This window comes from Tachypleus tridentatus, chromosome 13, assembly GCF_004210375.1.
Source record: "Tachypleus tridentatus isolate NWPU-2018 chromosome 13, ASM421037v1, whole genome shotgun sequence".
NCBI classification, from domain to species: Eukaryota; Metazoa; Arthropoda; class Merostomata; order Xiphosura; family Limulidae; genus Tachypleus; species Tachypleus tridentatus.
In genome coordinates, this window is record NC_134837.1 from 84,907,351 (window position 1) to 84,929,193 (window position 21,843).

A 21,843-nucleotide genomic window follows, 5' to 3' on the forward strand; every position below is an offset into this window, starting at 1 on the left:
AATTTTTCAAACCACAAAGAGGGATTCTGCAATGAGTCCAGATAATGTGAGATACTCCAAAATCAAAAGCATTTTTATAGAAGACAAAGCAGAACTAGCCTAAATAATCTATTTATTAAAGATGGAGAAGAAAATGGAAAAAGAATATCAGAGACTGCTCAGTGGCAGTATTGCCCAAATCCTTAAAAAACATCGCACATGGAAGAAGTATAGCCAGATAGCAATGTCAAATGGAGAAGGTGACCTCAGAACGTATTGCCCAAATCCTTAAAAACATCGCACATGGAAGAGGTATAGCCTAATAGCAATGTCAAATGGAGAAGGTGACCTCAGAACGTATTGCCCAAATCCTTAAAAACATCGCACATGGAAGAGGTATAGCCTAATAGCAATGTCAAATGGAGAAGGTGACCTCAGAAAGTATTGCCCAAATCCTTAAAAAACATCGCACATGAAAGAGGTATAGCCTGATAGCAATGTCAAATGGAGAAGGTGACCTCAGAAAGTATTGCCCAAATCCTTAAAAAACATCGCACATGAAAGAGGTATAGCCTGATAGCAATGTCAAATGGAGAAGGTGACCTCAGAAAGTATTGCCCAAATCCTTAAAAAACATCGCACATGGAAGAAGAATAGCCTGATAGCAATGTCAAATGGAGAAGGTGACCTCAGAAAGTATTGCCCAAATCCTTAAAACCATCGCACATGGAAGAGGTATAGCCTGATAACAATGTCAAATGGAAAAGGTGACCTCAGAAAGACTTGGGGAAGAAATATTTTGTTCTTTCAAAGTTGGAGCGACAAGACCAAAAGGTTTGCAACCTTAAATTTCGCGGCACTCATACATAGCATGCCTACTGGATTATTTGACCTTAATATTGACTACAATCAGTGGATACTGACTTCATTGCAACAAAACTAAAAGCTCTCGCAGTTCTAACATCATGGCAACAAAACTAAAAGCTGTAGCAGTTTTGACATTATGGCAACAAACGAAAGACTCTAGCAGATCTGAAGATTCATATAGGCTCTGTCAGTTGACATATTAGTAAATGTAGATACGACTTCTTTAGAATTACTTCTGGTTTATCACAAGAATATCTTCCGAGTGCTGTCTTTTCAGTATATACACAGTTGATATGGTCACTGTACTGAAATGTCCCAGAGCGACACCGTATACATATGTTGATGACATAAGTGTTAAAAGCAAAGTCTCAAACACGCCAATGAAAGTTGTAGAAGGTCTGCAAAAAAACAGAAAAGGTCTCTCTACCAGTAGAGTATGGACAACAAAATTTCAACCCAGTAGACTATAGATAAAATTTTCTTCTTATCAAATAAACCCTCTTGAATGTGGGATACCAAATCTTGTACACACACACACACACAATTCTTTTTTATCACTGACATATGCAGTTAAAAGTGTTCCACACAAGGAGTCGGTAACTTTTCTAGGTGTTGTGACGAGCTATGAATTTGTAACGTCTATGTATATTAATCATCCTCCTCAAATATGCTGCAGGCCACTTTACTCATTTATTTTTGTGTCTATCACCAAAAACGTAATTTAAATTATGTCGAGACCAATGTCAATGTTAATATATTTGGAAATATTGTGGAATAGTTTAATGAATTTAAAGTGAACGAAATAAAGTTAATCCATTTCAATTATGTAATAATCATTTTGAAATTAGGGACTAGAGCTGCTCCATCACGTTTTTTTCGGTTTGGGAATATGGTAAACATGACTATGTTGCAAAAACAAAAAGATGATAAAGTTCATTCAAACCAGAATGTGAAGTGTACAAAAATGCACTTCTATAGCTGACCACTAACAGTGAAGATTATGACAGTATTATACTCCTGATAGATTCCCTAGAGCTCATTATAAGACTGAAGACAGGGTTTGTCCAAACAAATACTGGTAAAGCCTTTGAGAGACTTGAAGGCTCAACTGATGATGTATTCCAGATCACAGTTGTGTATCATTTATTAAGGAAGTGATCGATCTAGCTGGTAAGATTCAACCCTTATGTGACTTTGTCAGATTTCCAAATGATATTGTCAGTAAAATAATACACAAGCTGAGGGGACAGGAAAAGGTGAAATAGATATCATTGTGGCTAACTGGAAGCAAAGGATGGAAGTGTGTAAGTGGAGTGACTACGAAAGTGTTTGTTTGTTTGTGTGTTTGTTTTCTTATAGCAAAGCCACATCGGGCTATCTGCTGCGCCCCCTGATATTAACATGATAAATCCGTAGAATTACCACTGGACTAGCGGGGGACTACGAAAGTGTGTAGAAAGAAAGGATAGGTGCACTTAAGTCAGTTTGAATTGGGTGTTATTATCAGAAGAATTTTAGGAGATTAATGAAGAAATGAAGGCCTGTACCAATAGTCTATATTTCAACCACTATATTGCAGCGCAAACGTGGCCCCCATTTTGAGACATAAACGTTTACCTGACCACCGACAACACTCAAAACAAGAAAGCAACCAAAGCATCGCAACAACGAATATACTCGCAGCCTGATTTTTAAAGGTTTAAGATTTAGAAGAGTAAGTGCATTATATTATTAGTCTACTATAATTTATATTATTGTTTATTTCCATCAGATGAAAGCACATTAGAGCAAGCCTGTTGTCCCTTTGTATGAAACTCGACCCTCAATAGTATTGTAGGAATTAGTTTCATTTAGTATTTGTTTGCTTTTGAGTTTCGCGCAAAACTACACGAGGAATATCTGCGCTAGCCGTCCCTAATTTAGCAGTGTAAGACTAGAGGGAAGGCAGCTAGTCATCACCACCCACCGCCAACTCTTGGGCTACTCTTTTATCAACGAATAGTGGGATTCACTGCCATATTGTAACGCCCCCACGGCTGAAAGGGCGGGCCTGTTTGGTGTGACGGGGATACGAGCTCGCGACGATTGGATTACGAGTCGAGTGTCTTAACCACCTGGCCATGCCAGGCCGAGTCTTTTAGTCACAAAAGCATAATTTTGAGAGTTTGAATCAATTATTCTGCCGAACTTTAGCCAATTTAATTGAAATTTGGCCCAAAGATACTTTTTCTACAGGTCATTTGAGATGGAGAATCAAAAGTTTAAATAAATCAATAATTTTAGGAATTTTGAACAATTACTTAGCGAAATCTCGACCAATTTACGTGAGATCAATTACAGTTTGTTTGATTTTTGTAGGTCCCAGTCAAACATACAAATAATTTTGGAATTTTTGTCTTTTGTTCATTTTTTTCAGCGAGAGAAATGTATTTTGGAGTTTTCATCAACTATTCATGTGTATGTCAACCAACTTACATGGAATTTGAAACGAAGATACCTACTTGCGGGTTTCAAGTAGTGATTTAGACAGTTTTCAATTTTCTGTGTTTTTCACGATTTTTCTTTTGTTCCAACTGGTCATGTCAGGTTTGCGCGGATGAAACATATTGTATTTACCCGTGAATGTTGACCTCTCTAATCTACCATGAGTACTAACAGTGGATGTCGTATACTCATAATCTTTACGGAAAGGTTTTTCTTCATAATCGTATCTGAGCTCTTATACCTGTCTCGAGTACTGCTTTATGAGCATTTGTCGCTTGTTAGTTTATCTGTGTTTTGGGTGACTCTTTCTGCTTGTGTATATATATAATCTATATAAATGCCAGTACGTGTTACACGAGGTCACGCTTTATTTCTCGAAAGAGAAAGAGGTGTAAGAGTCAAAATGCATTTATTCAGAAAGAATAATTCGATGAGTGCATTATAATTCGATGAGTGAAAAGGATTCGTGAAGTCTTATAAGTGTAGTAAATGCCGCTATAATTAACCTAAAAGTAAAGATATAGTGTGAGATTACCTTGCTTAGAATCAAGTGCATGAACTTTATCATGGAATTAAAAATATCGATTCAGTTTTGAACTTTAAAATGTGATATAACAGAAAATAGCTTAATTCAAAAACCAACTTAATATAAAAAAAAACTCTTTAATAAAGTTGAGAAATCAACAAATATTTGTCCAGTTTTGCTCATTTGTTTCATTTTATGCTTTTAGTACATAGACTATAAACAATAATAGGTTATACTTTTGTTGCTAAGGCACAGGACATTGTTGGAACGTAATGTTACCAATAATTATTCCATTCAGAGGCGTAGATCCTGGAGGATGGGGGATACTTCCTCCTTCATTTTAGGTGGGGTATGGTGCATACAGTCATCCCCCCCTACAGTTTGGTCTGTTGAATTGTTTTATTGCATCACAGGCCTTCAAATTGTGTGTTTGTTCTTGTGATTCTCGTGTTCTTGCCAATCGAATTACATAATTAGGCCTAGATGTAGGCTTTTCAGTAGCCAAAATGTAGCTCAAGAATTCATAAACAGGTCATCACAAAGGAGGTCTACGTTTGGGAACATGTAGACTAGAGGACTAAATGAATCTTACTTCAATGAAAAGAATGAATAATTATGTGCTACATTGTATTGATGTGTAATTTTCAAGAGTTTGCAAAGACATTTTAATTATTTTTATCAAACAACATGAACAGTGTTTCAGTAGATATAAACTTATCGAGGGTAATTACTAATTTTATTAATATTTGAAAAGGTAATTCATGCAATGAAAGTTATTGGTAACCTTGTCAAGTATAATGGCCATCTTTTATACTGTGCAGTGTGCAGGAATAAATTCATGTGGCAGTTAATTTGTGACACATTTGTCTTTATTCTATTGACATTTTGAAAACTATTCACAACACCTCACTTATACAAACCTACATGGAAACCTTGAAGTATCGTGGCAACAAGATTACTGTGACTGCATGTTTACAGCTTTCAGGTTCACGTAATCAGAGATTACCAATTTGCAAATTGAACAGTCCACATAGGTGGTTGCAAAAATCATCCCCCCCCATCGGGTGTAAAAAAATCTACGATCCCTGAATCCATGAATACGCCACGAATGTATCCCATGAGTTATCTTAATTTTGATTGGCTTTCAAAGGAAATTATCGGTGTTTGATTACCTCATTGTTGGTCAAGCTTGATTTTACAAAATTTATTTATTTTAATTAGTATGAAATGTGACGTTATGGTATACTATGGGGTTGGGGTGATAGCACTTACCTTGTTATTTCTGACAGGCTATACGCTAATGTATATATATAGTGTGTCCCCTCATTATTTTTTCTGATGTGTACCTGCTTCTTTAGAAATCAGTTTAAGGTTTATCACCCTAATCAACCTACAGCATCTTGTAGGTTTTGTGTGAGTATCGGATGAGTTTCCAATTTATTATGTCACGTATTCTGGTTTATCTGAGACGAACCTCCAATTTATTAATATGAATATATATAGATATTTAATCTCAATTTTAACAATACTGAGAGATTATAGTAATATAACTAAACAATTAAAACTGAAGAAAAGACTTTTCAAGATCTTCTGTAAATGTAATTCTACAAAAATGCATATTCTAACTGAGGAAAAATTTAGGACACCCTACCTCCTAACAGCTAGTGTTACCCCTTTGGCTGAAATAACTGCAGTGAGACGCTTCTTGTAGCCATCTACCAAACTCTGGCATCGGTCTGAAGAAAGTTTGCCCTGATCCTTAGTGCAGAATTCTTTCAGCTGTGAGATGTTTGAGGGGTTTCTTACATGTACAACCCGTTTCAAGTCACCCCACAGCATCTCAATGGGATTAAGATCTGGGCTTTGACTCGGCCATTCCAGGACTCTCAATTTTTTAGTTTTCAGCCAGTCGTTGGTGGATTTACTGATATGTTTTGGGTCATTGTCGTGTTGCAGGGTCCAGTTCCGCTTCAGCTTTAAGTTTCGTACAAATGGTCTCACATGATTCTCAAGCACCCTCTGATACACAGTAGAATTCATGGTGGATTCTATGATTGTGAGCTGTCCAGGTCCTGCTGCAGCATAGCAGCCCCAAACCATGAAACTTCCACCTTCATGCTTCACAGTTGGTATGAGGTTCTTTTCCTGGAATGCTGTATTTGGTTTACGCCAAACATGTCCTCTGTTCTGGTGCCCAAATAATTCAATTTTGAACTCATCTGTCCAAAGAACATTATTCCAGAAGTCCTGGTCTTTGTCTACATTCTCTCTGGCAAACTTCAGTCTGGCCTTGATGTTTCTCTTAGAGAGCAAAGGTTTCCTCCTTACACACCTCCCATGCAAGTGAAACTTGTGCAGTCTCTATCTGATTGTAGAGGCATGCACTTTCACATCAATAGTAGCCAGAGCCTGCTGTAGGTTCCGTGATGACATGTTAGGTTATTTGGAGACCTCTTTAGCATCTTGCGGTCTGCTCTCGGGGTGAACTTGCTTGGACGACCAGACCTGGGCATGTTGGCAGTTGTTTTTAAAGCCCTCCACTTGTTGACTATTTTCCGTGCAGTGGAATGGCTGATTTCAAAATCTTTTGGGATCTTTTTAAATCCCTTACCAGACTCATAAGCTGCTACAATTTTCTTTCTGAAGGCCTCAGACAGCTCTTTTGCTTTCACCATGATGCTCACTCTCACTTCAACAGTCAGGAGCACACCAGATTAAAAGTGTGAGATTTAAATAGGGCAAGCCTCATTCAAAATGCTGAGTAACGATCTTCTAATCATGTGAACCTGGTGTGATACACCTGTGTGTGAGTTGAGCCATTTTAAGTGAGAATAAATGTGGGGATGTCCTAACTTTTTTCTCAGTTAGAATATGCAATTTTGTATAATTGCATTTTCAGATCTTGAAAAGTCTTTTCTTCAGTTTTAATTGTTTAGTTATATTCCTATAATCTCTCAGTATTGTTAAAATTGAGATTAAATATCTATATATCCAAAAATGTTACAAAAATACACAGGCTTTCATAGGGTGTCCTAACTTTTTCACGTTACTGTATTACGATTTCAAATAGCCTGAAATTTTAATTTTAATTTAGAAGTTAAATGAATGTCGTTATATATCGAATTTATAATATTTACCAACAAGATTGATACACACATTTTTCTTTCTTAACACAAATATATTTTAGTATACAAACAAAAATACAATTTATAATAATGGTTATTACAAAAAGTCATTTGTATAGAACAGTTTTACAAACAACATTAAGTTTTCTATCTGGTCTGGAACTGAATATTTTATCGACTTTCATGGAGAGCGAATTAATTCTGATCTGATACACACCTGGGGATACCGGTTGATTATGACATTTTTAAATGGCCTGGCATGGCCAAGCGTGTTAAGGCGTGCGACTCGTAATCTGAGGGTCGCGGGTTCGCATCCCCGTCGCGCCAAACATGCTCGCCCTTTCAGCCGTAGAGGCGTTATAATGTGACGGTCAATCCCACTATTCGTGGGTAAAAGAGTAGCCCAAGAGTTGGCGGTGGGTGGTGATGACTAGCTGCCTTCCCTCTAGTCTTACACTGCTAAATTAGGGACTGCTAGCATAGATAGCCCTCGAGTAGCTTTGTGCGAAATTGAAAAACAAACAAACTGATACACACAGACACACTTAACAGGAAAGCTAGCTTTCGCTTCACACGTGGGTTCTTCTGTTGAAGTTATGCGATGGCTTTGTAGAAATACTAACGTTCGAAGTTAATTCAATGAAGTTAAACGGTTTGTAATGTTCGAAATCTATAAACGTTCCTGGTCAAATATATGTAGTTTTCCTATTAATAATCGTTTATCATAGTTATAGCTTCCGAGGTTTACAGTGTACTAACTGTAGCCAACCAACAACATTCTATTGTCTCAGCGCGTCGATTTATAAACTTTACGAGAGGTTTTTGAAAGTTCAGTTGGCAACAATACTGATATTTACCTACATACATCAAAAATTGTTGATTCTTACGCTCAAGAATCTTCTACAAATTTAGAGAATAGGCGGGATTTTAGCAATACACATTTAACAATATTAATAACACAAATTTCTAAACATATATTAAACTGAAACAAACATAGATATCAAAATGAATATCTTTGTTTTTTTTTAATTTCGCGCAAAGCTGCACGAGGACTCTAATTTAGCAATGTAAGACTAAAGGTAAGGCAGCTAGTCATCACCACCCTCGCCAACTCTTGTGCTACTCTTTTACCAACGAATAGTGGGATTGACCGTTATTTTATAACGCCTCCACAGCTGAAAGGGCGAGCATGTTTGGTATGACGGAGATTCGAACCCACGACCTTAAAATTACTAGTCAAACGCCATAGCCACTTGGCCATGCCAGGCCAATTATTTTAGTAATGTCAACTAGTTTGTCATATATAGGGAAGTGTGTCACATCAACTGGAGTAACTTGTGTTACCCGTTCTAACACCGGTTTGTCTTTATTCGCTACACGTCAACATTTTTAAACGACTTTGAAGCAACACTTCGAATTATATATACACCTTAAAAAAACCTCTATGGACAGTGTTGTCATAAGTTGAAATAAAATAAAATGTACAAAGAAACGATGTTAGTATTTCCTAAAATAATTTTAGCTTTTTAAATACAAAATGCTAATGGACAGGATTATATATATATATATAAGTTATTGAGACCAAAAATTAAATATTGAGTTAATATAACTTCGTATTTATAAATAATCAAAAATATATTGGTTTTGTTGATAAACCTATTAAATATTTATATATCGCATGTATATGTACGATTATGTGTGGGGGGGTATAAATTTAGTTGTTCTGACATATATACGAAAGTATTCTGCAATAATACGAGGCTTATTTCAATGGTCATGCTTCATATGGGAGTACACGGAGATTTGTGAACTGTAGCGTCACCAATGTTCTACTTTTAGTCCTTCCCCACACACGGAGTAATCCCACTCTGTTCTTTACAGTTGCTACGTGACACAGAATATCTGTGATGCAACAGGTCAACACTTTCTATCTATTGTCATACTGGGCGTGGCTATTAAATAACCCTGTACTGTCTTGATCACCTTGTTCCTTTTCTGTTGCCAGTATCTTGTGCACATATACGTATATAGACTTATCCCACGTAAATGAAAGAAACCGATATAAATTCTTAAACAAAATAATTCCTTACAACTTAAAGCGCTAAACTTTAACACGTGTTCTAGTTTTATGCTGATATGTGTGTGTTTGTTTTATTGTTGTTGTTTTATTCGGGGGTGGGTGACATTTGACTGAATAATGATGGTACATATATATGTAAGTATATATACACACACATTAATCAAATACACAACAATAGGAAAAACAAAAGTTTAAACGGAGCTGTTCTTTATTTGAATATAAATTAAATTACGAAAATCTGTGATGACGAGAAAACCCACTTGTAGAGAAAAATATCCATGTAAAAACGGCTGGTATGGGCTGAGAAAATTTTTTTATGTAGAGGAGCGAACAACGTTTGGATCTTCTTCGGTCATCGTCAGGTTCACAAAGAGAGAAAGAGGTAATTGACCGATAGCTGACCACATGTTTGAAGGAGGTTGTGTAATTGAGTGTAAGAATGTAGATGGCGTACTTAGATGTTTGATTATATTTATTAATATATGTATAAAGGTGTTCCTTTGTATTGGTTTATTTTGGGCTTGAGTTGTTGTATAAGTAAGGCTTCTTTAATTTTGCGTTTGTTTTATGTTTGTTTCTTTATTTAGTATTTGAGTATTTTCTATGGTTATGTTGTGTTTATTTGATTTACAGTGTTCGAAAACGTGTGAATGTAACTTTTTGTGTTCTTTGAATCTGGTTTCCATTTTTCTTCTTGTTTGTCCAATATAGAAGTCGTGGCAGTTATCACATTGTATTTTATAAATAATGTTGGTGTTGTATTTGTCAGTGTAGTTTTTACATAGTATAAACCTTAGGTTTTGAAAAAAAATTGTATTAACTAGAATGTCATATTTTGTTACTAGTTTTTGCCAAATGTTGGTTATTTTTCTGCTGATGTCGGGAATATATAGAATGCAGCAGTATATGGTTTAGTTATTTTTTCATTCGTGGGATATATTTACTTTTGTTAGTTGATTTTGCTTTTTGTCTAGATATGTGCATATAATGTTTCCTACGGTTTGTGGAGGAAACTTCATCAACATCAGTAACTTTCCTCCACAAACCGTAGAAAACATTATATGCACATACCTAGACAAAAAACCAAATTAACTAACAAAAGTGCATATAAAGTTTAACTATGATTTCAAAAACGTGACGAAAACATAACTTCTTCTCTTTATACATTTAGTAAAATTCTTCTTACTTATCAATGTGTCATGTATCACTCTTATACTGTTTCATAACACTTAAGTGAAAGTTATCAAGGTTACGTGAATGGATTAGGTTATCAGGACAAGGTGTTCGGTTTTACGATTACCTCACAACGTCGGCTTCTCTAGTTTTTTATTCTTTTAGTGTGATTCACCATTACAACATGGACACATCATCATTACCAGTTTATAATACACTATAAAACGTCCGTGTTTTTAAGCGCTCCTTGTAAATAACCTTGATTTAACAAGTCAGTTTTGGTCTATTTAGTCAGTTGGTGTTAAGGTAATGTTATTTTATTTTATGTGTGTGGGTGTAAGACATTTTTAAACTGCTCTTTGTTATTCGAACGTTAATTTAGGGCTTTTGTGTCTAATTCTTGATATTACTTGCAAAACCTGACATCAGTATACGGTTGAAATTCTTCTGAATATCAATGAAATACTAATAATCATCAAAATCCTTACGTGACGTGTAAACGTTGAAATTTTATACTTTGCAGAATCTGTACAGTTTAGTGCTGGTGAAGAATGCTTATTAAGACGTTATTTCTCTGATCTGGGCCTTGAATTTAGAGAATTGTTAACCTTGTTAATTTCGAGTCCTTTGATCTAAACCATCGACTATATAAATCCTTTGTTCTCTTGTCTGAACCTCAGATAATTATCAATCGTATTACTCCCTTGTCTTCTAGTCTGAACCTTAGAGAATTGTCAACCACATTGATCCTTTGTCCTCTGGTCTGAACCTCGAAGAATTATCAACCATATTGGTCATTTGTCTTACAGTCTGAAACTCAGAGAATTATTAACCGTATTACTCATTTGTCTTCTAGTCTGAACCTTAGAGAATTGTCAACATATTGATCCTTCGTCCTCTGGTCTCAACCTCAATGTTTTATTTCTTCTCAACAAGTGTTTTATTATGATACCTAAATTCGCTCATACTCAGTTGGTCAATTGATTAACTTCTGCCAAATAAATGATTTTTTATGCCGAACTTCACATTTTCAAATAATATATTTACAGAGGTCTCTGTTCAAACACAAAACACAAGTTAATACTTTTGAAACTCAGACTTAAATGAAATACAACCGGTTAAATAACATCGAGTACTTTTTCTCTTAGAGCCTGGCATGGCCAAGCGTGTTAAGGTGTGCGATTCGTAATCTGAGGGTCGCAGGTTTGAATCCCCGTCACACCAAACATGCTTCCAACCGTGGGAGCGTTATAATGTGACGGTCAATCCCACTATTCGTTGGTAAAAGAGTAGCCGAAGAGTTGGCGGTGGGTGGTGATGACTAGCTGCCTTCCCTCTAGTCTTACACTGCTAAATGAGGGACGGCTAGCACAGATAGCCCTCGAGTAGCTTTGTGCGAAATTCAAAAACAAACTTTTTCTCTTTTTTGTAAGTAGGTCACGTCTACAGCACCAACTTTCCTTGACCTAATGTAGCTGCAAATCAGTGTCGATTTTCCATATTGGGTAGAGAAGGTTTAGGCCACATTACTAATTTTCTAAAAAAAAATTTGTTGTTGACATATCGACGTTTCTTTCGTTCTTCACATAATAGAAAAATTAGGTGTGTTTCTGTAAAAAAAAGATGTTTTATTATTATAACTATACGACTCCAGCATTTTGAAACTAAAAATTAACTACAGTTCGTGTGAAATTTAAATGATCGAAAATTAAATTTTTGAATTTCGCACAAGGCTTCACGAGGGCTATCTGCGATAGTCGTCTCTAATTTAGCAGTGTAAGACAAGAGGGAAGGCAGTTTGTTATCACCACCCACCACCGACTCTTGGGCTACTCTTTTACCAACGAATAGTGGGATTGATGGTTACGTTATAACGCCCCCACGGCTGAAAGCATTTTTGGTGTGACGGGGTTTCAAACCTGCAACCTTCAGATAATGAGTTGAGTGCCTTACCCAACTTGCCATGCAAGGCCTTCAATTAATTGTTAGCTTGGTATTAAAGAGGCACATTCACTTTAAGATCAAGCTAAAAATTAATACACATACAACTACAACTAGCTCTTTTGAAAATCACTGATAAACAAGCTGCGAAAATTCGAATTAATTATTTGTAAGAGCAGCAACTGATCTTAGTAAGAAATTATATTAACTAATTAAAAGCTACTTCAAAATGCTTTGTTACCAATTTTTAATTATTTGTAAAGTATTAAGAAATTATGTTAACTAATTAAAAGCTACTTCAAAATGCTTTGTTACCAATTTTGTAAAGTGTGTTAGTGAATCCTTAATGTGACACATGGGAAAGTTTTAAATCTAGAAAAAAAATTGCTTATGCGATTTTGTTTTATTTTTGTTGTTGTATTTTTTTTGACAAAATAAAATAAACTTTAAGCAAGGTATTGAGTTCTTCATAAAAAGGTAAAACGAAACCATATCCGAAACTAGCTTTTTCACTACAATGGAAGCTGCTGAGGTGGTTTCACCGGCCTGGGGTAGAATAACAACTAACTAATAATATTTCTTCCTCTTTTATGGACGTCGTTGAAGAAACCGGTATTTTGAAATTAATTATGTTGTGGATCCAAGAAAACCTATAAGTGAAAAACGTTTAGGAAAAAACTACGAAAACTTTAAAAGCTTTTTAAATACTTTACATATTTTGACATCTCTCTTTTTTTTTTTTTTTTAACTTTAACCTAAACACAAAAACAAAAGTGCCTTCTTCTCTTTGTAACTGGAATGGCAGTCAAATCCTGCTATTCGATTAGATAGTCCAAATTCAGATAGTAGGTGCTTTTGACTATCTGCCTTTTCTTTGGTCTGTCAGCTCAACATTAGAGCGGCTACCTCCAAATCAGAACAACCTGTACTTCCTCTCACGGACCTAACTTTTGAACTAAGTATCTCAACTGCCTAGCTTAATCATGATACAGTACTAGAATACGAAAGCAGATATTTCAATACTGACTTACAGTGTTGTACCTGTAACAAAAGTTCTTGGAGGATATACTCAGGAATGGGCATGTTAGTTGGATGCATATAAGGTTGTGACAGGTGTAGAATGTTTACAGTTGAGTAAACATAAAATATTAAAATAAATATTATGTTTTCTCTGTAACACCATTATCCACTGCTTTATACTGTTATATAGGCTAGTACAATATTCTTTTACAAAATATCTACATGCTCAAAATTATTTGAACTGGTATTTGAATATCTTAAAAAAATCATATAAGCCAACGAAATTTTTTGGCCTTACTTACGCGCAAAATCATTTGAAAAAAGTCATTATTGCGTCAGATTATAGCTGAAGTTAGTAAAAAAGATAAAGGTGGTCACTAATCCTAAGAGAAGCTTGTTGCGGAAATAAAAAAATAATAATACGTACGTGTGTAAACTTAACCCTCACCATCAATCTTCAGGTTTACCTTGTTTTAATTATAACCTTATCCACACAAAAAAGTCGTTTACACAGTTGTTTTGGGGTTTTGAAAGCAGCCATGAAAGTCATGGACGAATGGTGGGATTTTTGTCACAGGATGAGAAACAAATTATTTAGTTTCTGTCTCAGGAAATGGAGATGTTAGAAATTTAAGATTTTAAAAATGAACTTTCGAACTGTATGCATTTTAAGTTTACAAATAAGATAAACAATGTATGTAATGGAAGTTTGGAATTATCATAACTAAACAAAGGACAGGTGTAAAATTAACCCTCGCCATCAATCTTTAGGTTTATCTTGTTTTAATTATATTCCTATCCACACATAAAAAAGTCGTTTACACAATTGTTTTGATAAATTATCAGATATAGTTTGATTATTACGTAGATGTTTACGTTTTCCAGATAAAATATTTTCATCTGTTACATTAAATAATTTAGCAGATAAAAATGATACTTAAAAAAAATTCAATATTTAGTATTTTAATATATTGTCTCCTGATGGGACAGCGGTAAATTTGCGGACTTACAACGATAAATCCTGGGTTCGATTTCCCCACGATGGTTGTTTTTTTAATTTGCCCAAAGCTACACAAGGGCTATCTGCGCTAACGTCTAGTGTAAGACTAGAGGGAAAGCAGCTAGTCATCATCACCCACCGCCAACTCTTGAACTACTCTTTTACCAACGAATAGTGGGATTGACTGTTACATTATAACGCCCCCCGGCTGGAAGAGCAAGCATTTTTGGTGTGACGGAGATTCGAACACGTGATCTTCAGATTACGAGTCGACTGCCCTGACCACTTGGCCATGCCGAGCTATTCCCGCGTTAGACACAACAAATATCAAAGGATGACTTTGGTCTAAAACAAACAAGCTCAATAATATTGAGGAATAAAGTGGTTTATAGCTCATGTTTTATTCAGAGAATGATTTATGAATAACTCTAGATTTATACAGAGCCTAAGTTAGAAAGGTTATTTTCTTTAGGACTGAATCATTATTGGTTAACCAAAACTGGTTCTTTGATCTTTATCTGTTTACCTTATACGAAGAAACATGTTCAACTTGATAAGGTTTTTTTTTATGTTTATAATACCGCCAATATCTTTATCGTTTTTTTATGATAGAGTTATAAACATTTTTTTATTATTTTTTGTTGCTTGGTTTTCCTTTAGTTTCATTGTGAATAAGGGTTAATTGTATTGTATCAGATATCACAGATGAAGAAGACACTTCTAAAACGCTTTGAGTAAAAGTAAAAATTCGAATCTTTCGTGTTAATGTTTTTTCTAGGTATGCGTGTGTGATTAAGGCGCTTGACTTGCGATCTCAGAGTCGCGGGTTTGAATCCCCGTCATACCAAACATGCTCACCCTTTTGAACGGTGGTGGCCTTATAATGTATCAGTTAATCTCATGAGATGATAGCTGCCTTCCCTCTAGTCTTTCACTGCTAAATTAGGGACGGCTTGCGCAGTTAGCCCTCATGTAGTTTTGCGCGAAATTCAAACAAACTAATGACAAATTCCCATGTATGTTTCAAATTTTAATAAAAAAAAAGTAAATGTATATTCATTTAAATAAACATATTAACAAAGAGAGTTAAAGTTTAACTTGTTTTATAACACCTATTATTTATTCAACAAAATACATCTCTTCTCAAAAGTAGCAAACTCAACCCTGTAAATAATAACTAAGATTTTTGCAACGATAAAAAAAATCGGTTACCCTAGAAGGAGTTTACATATTTAACAATGATCATTTATTTATTTGTTAATACGGGTTTGTTGACATGAGCAAAATAACAACTGTAAATGGGAAGTGGTAAGACAGATGTAAGTGTTCATTACTGCTTTCTGTGTTCAAGCTCGAGATATTCTCTATGGAGCATTATTCGCTCTTGCATACGTGTAAAAAGAATGCTGAAAAAAGACTAACTAGATAGTTTTATAATCTTTTGTTCGTTTCTGTGATCGCATACATTTTGTTTTTTATAATGCCTTCTCGATAACTGTATTTGTGTACACACCCAGACTGTTGCGACGACAAACAGCTATACACATTCTCTGTATTATATACCCACAGTTAATACAGCACAGTCACATGTCAGTGTTAAAAACTTGCTTGAAAGTGATGTGTATAGTTACTGTTGCAACAAAGGGTCCTCCAACAAAAGCATGGTGGTTCATTAATGCTTGACACAGATCTGCTCCATCACATGGCTCTTACACTTCCGCACTTCCTCGTTCACGTACGAAACGACTTTGACTAGATATTAGCTGGTTTCTCATTGAAAGACACTATTATTGTTTTGTTTCTTTAAGACTGAAGAACCACAGATTTTAAGATGAGAGTCTGTGGAATTAAGCTCGAGTGGCTATCAGGGGCAGCTCCATATTTGTTAAGTTAGAACCATTCTCAGGGTAAGATTATAGCCAGTTGCGTGATGACCTATAGTCCCATACACTTTACATATGTAAACTTACAATGCTGACCCAATATTTCACCTCTTCTGGTTTTTTCACTATCACCAATCAATCACTAGAGTTTACTATTTTGGCTTTGTGCTTTCAGCAACGTTTCAAATGTCTCCAGTTGGAACTTGGAGCTACACATTCAATTTCAGACACATAAAGCTTCGCGTGTTATTTAAATGAAAAAGAGAACTAAAATAAATGATTGAGGTAAACAGTTTATTTCTTGGAAAGTTATTCTCTAATTTCTGTACATAATGAATATGTTAGACTAATAAAATGTTTTACAAGTGTAATACACTTACATTTTTAATCGTATAAATGACGTTTGAACGGAACCTACAATGGCACTATGTCATACATTTCATGACATTAAGGGTTTACCATTAAATGGCTTAGTGTTTACAGTGACAGAGGTCAGAGTTACAGAAATAGAACTTATGGTATACAGCTTTCTATCTGAGAATTCATACTTATGAAGTTTACTGTTTACAGCTACAGAGCTCAGGATTTACATAACAGACTAGCGTAGAAGTAACACAGAACAGTATTTGTAATAACAAAGTAAAAGTGTTACACTTAGAAATATTTTTGTTAACAGTTACAAAGAATAGTGTTTAAAGAAAGACAGTACAGGTTTTACAGTTATATATCGTTTACGTTAAAAGTTACTTAGATTAAAGTTACAGAATGTTGCATTTTTACAATTATAAATTTTGTGTTTAAGGCTACAAACACTTTTTCTAAAGTCACACAGGACAGATTTATATATACAAATCAAAAGATGAAATGAAGGAACACCTTTTCATAACTTGACGCTCACACCACAAAACGATAATAAATTCTTATTTGCTTATAAAATACTTCCTTAAACACGAAATTGAATCAAAATAACCTTTTCATAAACGTATTCTCTTTCTAAAGATATTCCATCTGTATCACTTATAAAAACCCTCACAACTGTTTTATTTTTTAACTTTTAATATGAAATTTTTTAACTTTATTTATTCGTTCCACTTAAAGAAAGAATGTTAAAAGCATTCTTAAAAGGTTATACTATAAACACATTTTTCAAAATATGTCGAACTTATTTAAATATTTCATTAAAGATAATAAGATGTTCATATATAAAATTATTATTAAAGTGAGGCACAAACCCTTCTTTTCAAAAAAGAATTGCATCAACATTTTTATTAATCCGTATATGGGTAGACTCGTGCCGCATGATTGACTTGAAACAATGACTTTAATAGCTTTAATTTAACCCCATAGACCCCATACTATTTTCAGTCGAATCCTGGAAATGTTGAATAGTATTGTGTACTACCATTATATCAACATTAAACAACCTCGAGGACATCTGTTTTAAATCGCTTGCAAGAATTAAGAGAAACCTGATTTCGAAACAAAACTATGAGCCAGCTACAACGTACATTTCTTTTACTACCTATAAAGTAAATAAAATAAAAACGTTAGAAAAAAAATTATAAAATAAAAGTATTTTTATATTGTATCAAACACACTATTTTTGTGTCATTCTTATGCCATTAACCTGTGACGCAGGAACGTAACATTTTTAATTTACGATAATTATTCAACTTCTCTTTTTATTGCTTTATGTATTTTAGGCTTACATTTAGGTCGAAAACAATACTTTTTCTTTCTTTCTCGTAGAATAATTCAAATAGCATTGTTTTCAAATATTTCACGAGTGATATATTGTTATAAAACTGGTCTCGTGTTTTGTCACATTATTCAGCCTAAATTTTTAAATTGACCAAGTAGATTTACACGACCTATTTTCTGGCTCGTGATAAAAGTTTTTAGTAGTTTTAACATATCCAAAGATACCATACGTTTCATACTAAGTATAAATCTTTGGTTTAGTGTCGAACCTAAACCTATAAATTTTGTAATGAGCATAAACCAGTACGAAACGTCAGAAAGTCTCACCGTTTATCAAATTTTCTAAAAAAGGAAAATCAAGACCCACAATCCTATTTATTAGGCGTGTGTTCTATTGCGGACACGAGTACCGATAGCCTCTGTTTTCGTTTTTATGATATATGAAATTAGCATGATCCTCAATATTGTTCAGACGTATTCTCAGCAATATCACTAAAAACGCCAATGCACGAGTGTCGAACTTGGAAACCGATTGAATAGCCTGAAAATTCTACCAAGTTCAGCTGTGAAAAACCGATATAATGAAGGCCAAGATTTGCATTGTGTTAACTAAGAATTATATTTAGTTGTGAAGAGTAAAAGAATATTGTTCGGATCTCGCTCTCTTACTCTTTCCAAAACTCAAGATGCTATATGGTTTACGCGTTTGGAAGAAACAAGTGCAGTAGTAAAAATCGTGAAATAGTTTTAGAACTAAGTTTGTTTTTAATAACCATCTCTTTAGACACTAACTGTATTAATTTAGACTACATGGAAAACAAAAATATTCATAAAAAAAGAGCTGTTATTATTTGCACAGACTTTTGTATGAAAGAAATCATTGCTTTGTTAGATTAAAAACAGCAAACAAAATATTAGTGTTTGTGCATTACCACACATATTTGGCATGATCTTTCCAAATAATATATGCCTAGAAATTTAGAATATAATTGTTTCTCAACATTATGCTCATATAAACAACAAAGACTAGACAGTTTTTTTTCCTTCGAGAAAAAGAGGGGATAAAACTCGAATATGAATACTTTAAAATATTTTTATAATAGTTACCTAAAAAAATACTATTTCACTCTTCCATAACCTGCACTGTAGTCATGGTGTTAAAGGTCACATTTTTTTTTGACTCATGAGGACAGTCGAAACTTGTAGTTTTCGGTTTTTTTAACGCAGACTTTGGTTTGGTTTCTGGCCCGCTGTCGGATTCTTCACTTGTTAAAGATCCAGATCTTGTAACGTGAAGAGGTTGAAACTTCAAACCAAGATTTTTAGATTTATTAGATTTCAAAGGTTTAAGCAAAATGTGAGAATTATCCAAGAGCTCTGGCCGAGAGCTAGAGCAGGAAATCCCACTTGACTCAGGTGTCCGACTTCCTGAAATTCCATTAATGGGTTTCTTTCCAAATATTTTTCGTAGTAGGCCACTATGGATCTGAGGATCACCACTCCCTGCACTAGCAATCCATTTAGTGTACGTAACAGCAAGGGATTCAGCCTCATCATAGTTGTCGTTGTCATACCTCAAAGGCTCTCTTGGAAATTTGTCGTTCGTCAGAGGGTAAAACTCATCTTCATGGCCAGTATAAGTAGAAGAGATTTCCAAACTGCTTCTGCTCTTTTGTCTATTCAGATGATTTTCAATAGGTCTTATTTCTTCTGTTCTAAGATCTTTAGAAACGTTTTCACCTCCTAAAAGATTTTTCACTAAAGTCCCCAGAGAAACACCACTGGAAGGTCGGTGGGGTGACATGCCTCGACTAATCTTGCTTGCTTGGAAATTTTGATTAAATCGTGAGGGTAAAAGTTTGGCAGGTTCGCGTTGGCGTGTTGACACTGACTTGTTACAGTCACGACCCGAACGGGTTGCTGCTACCAGAACTTCACGGTTCGGGTTTCTCTTCGTTGCTTCAAGTTCATCAGAAACACCTGACGAACTTTTGATCTCCTTAGTCTTATCAGGGTCAAGTTGGATAGTTTTAAGTGGTGAGTTAAGTGTTTTAGATTTTCCTGTTTCCTGACTAGTTGTAAGTGTTGTTTGTTTTATGGGCTTTCTTGGAGGTCTAGGAGGTGGTGTTTTCTTCCTCGCTCTAGGTGGCACCTTAGGCTTTTCTTCTGTCCTTACATCTTCAGTACTTTGAATGTTATTTCTCTGCTTTATTGAAATGTCCGAAGTATTTTCTTCTTCTTGAGAGATTAATGTTATTGTAATATGCGGACTTCCTGTAGGTCTTATTGTCTTGGGTTCCTCAAATTTTCTGGCATTTACTCCTTCAGCTATAACAGTAGAGAGCTCATTGTTTAAACGTCTTCCATTTTTACCATTTATAATTTTCACATTATCATCGTTAGCCTCTTTCAATGCACGTGACTTTTCTGCTACGTCGTAATACATGCGATACAGCTGTAAAGCATCCTCTTCTGTTGCACATCTCCAAACCCAAGCTTCTTTTGGATCGTGGTCACTTACACCTTTAACTACCCACACGATGGTCCGCAGACACTCTTTCGACAAATAACAAAATAATATGTTTCCGATGTCCACTCTGTGAGTTTCGCGAGAATTAAGCTTGTTGCACGAGGCGGTCAGAACCTGTTCATTAGCTTGCACGTTCCACGTGTTTTCACAGTACGAACGACCTAAGCGTTCATTAGAGAACAGCGGTAAGGTTTTCAGACAACGTTGTAAAGTAAGCTCTGACAAAGTTCCTTCTACGCAAACTTTTCCAACAAAATCCGCTGTCCCTTCAAATCTTTTATCGAACATTTTAATGGTAACAAAGAAAATATTTCAATACAAATCTAACAAAACGGAGTTATTACACTAATTACTAACGTATACGTAATCTATGATTATTGACTTACACCTAAAATGCAGCAGAATCCTCACCCAGTTCCGTGGATGACGAGTTTTTATCTGAATGTCAGTCACTAGAGTAGTTGATGGTTAACGGTTTCGGCAGAGAACGTTTCAGACACTTCCACAAACGTACAATATACATTCTGTTGTATTCACCACGTTTTTGAGACTAGTTCCGCCACACGGCTTCGTAAACACGAACATACTGTGAGAAGTTTAATTCTCGCTGTATTTGTCTCAAGACGTTACTAGGTCATCCTATGTGCGGAGCACTGTGAAAAACCGGTTCTGGTTAGCCAATAGCGTGTTAAGAGACTCCGAACTGAACACTACGCCGCCGACCGGGTATCGTCGGCAAAATATCCAATAACCGTGGCAAACGGTAATATTTAAGTGTTAAATCTCATCGTTTCAAATAATAGTTCACAATGTCCCTACTTCAGCTGACAAGCTTCAAATATCGTATATTGCCATATTCATGGAACACAAGTCCCAGATAACCCTTGTATTTTATTCCAATGGTTCCAACCGAGATATATGTAACAACACTTATTCAAGTTCGCTCTTGAAGCCATCCAATTAAAGGAAACTCTTTATATACATGTGGACAGGCAAATAGAAAGATGGCTGTAAAGGATAATTAATCAGTCATACAGACAGAACGTGGAACGCTCAGTCACTCTAAACAATCAGTTTTCTTGGTAATTATCACATAAACTGGTAAGAATACCAAAATGGAAAAAGGTGCAGGTCGTATTTTGTTTTGCTTACATAACTATTTTCTTTTATGGAACAGAGGCATCGTTGTTTTTTATGTGTGGGTGTTTTTATTTTGTCAGAGTTGGTAATTTCTACAAAGGTTATAAGAAAAAAATCGTCAGTCTCGATCAAAAGAACGATGTGTGAGAAACTGTCACGACATATAGATGATACATCTTATTCTTCCAGAGCCGAGCAAGTAAAGGTGTACAATTTGTTAAGCTGCTAAACAATTGCTGGCAAGTTTTATATTAAAGAATATGCTTATTTCGTGTGTTCTTTAGTAAATGACTATTTTTCTCAACGGAAAAAAGTATTTTAGTTGTATCGTGTCGTAACAGAGAAGGAGTTTTCTAATTACGAAGAAACTGATATGTGGCTTATTCCTTACATT

At 35.1% G+C, this 21,843-nt stretch overlaps 1 protein-coding gene across 1 annotated transcript; it reads right to left on the bottom strand.

Annotated features, from left to right (window-relative positions):
* Positions 1-9,723: 9,723 nt before the first annotated feature.
* Positions 9,724-21,301, bottom strand: LOC143239611 (uncharacterized). The gene is made up of 2 exons (XM_076480885.1): positions 18,887-21,301; positions 9,724-11,844 (listed from the first exon to the last, which is right to left on the bottom strand). Exon 1 carries the CDS (start codon positions 20,595-20,597, stop codon positions 18,903-18,905), a length of 1,695 nt encoding a protein of 564 aa, XP_076337000.1. The 5' UTR covers positions 20,598-21,301; the 3' UTR covers positions 9,724-11,844; positions 18,887-18,902.
* Positions 21,302-21,843: the final 542 nt, after the last annotated feature.

Excerpts from the sequence above, each read along its gene's own strand:
- LOC143239611 (XM_076480885.1), bottom strand. The coding sequence starts at position 20,597 with ATGTTCGATAAAAGATTTGAAGGGACAGCGGATTTTGTTGGAAAAGTT.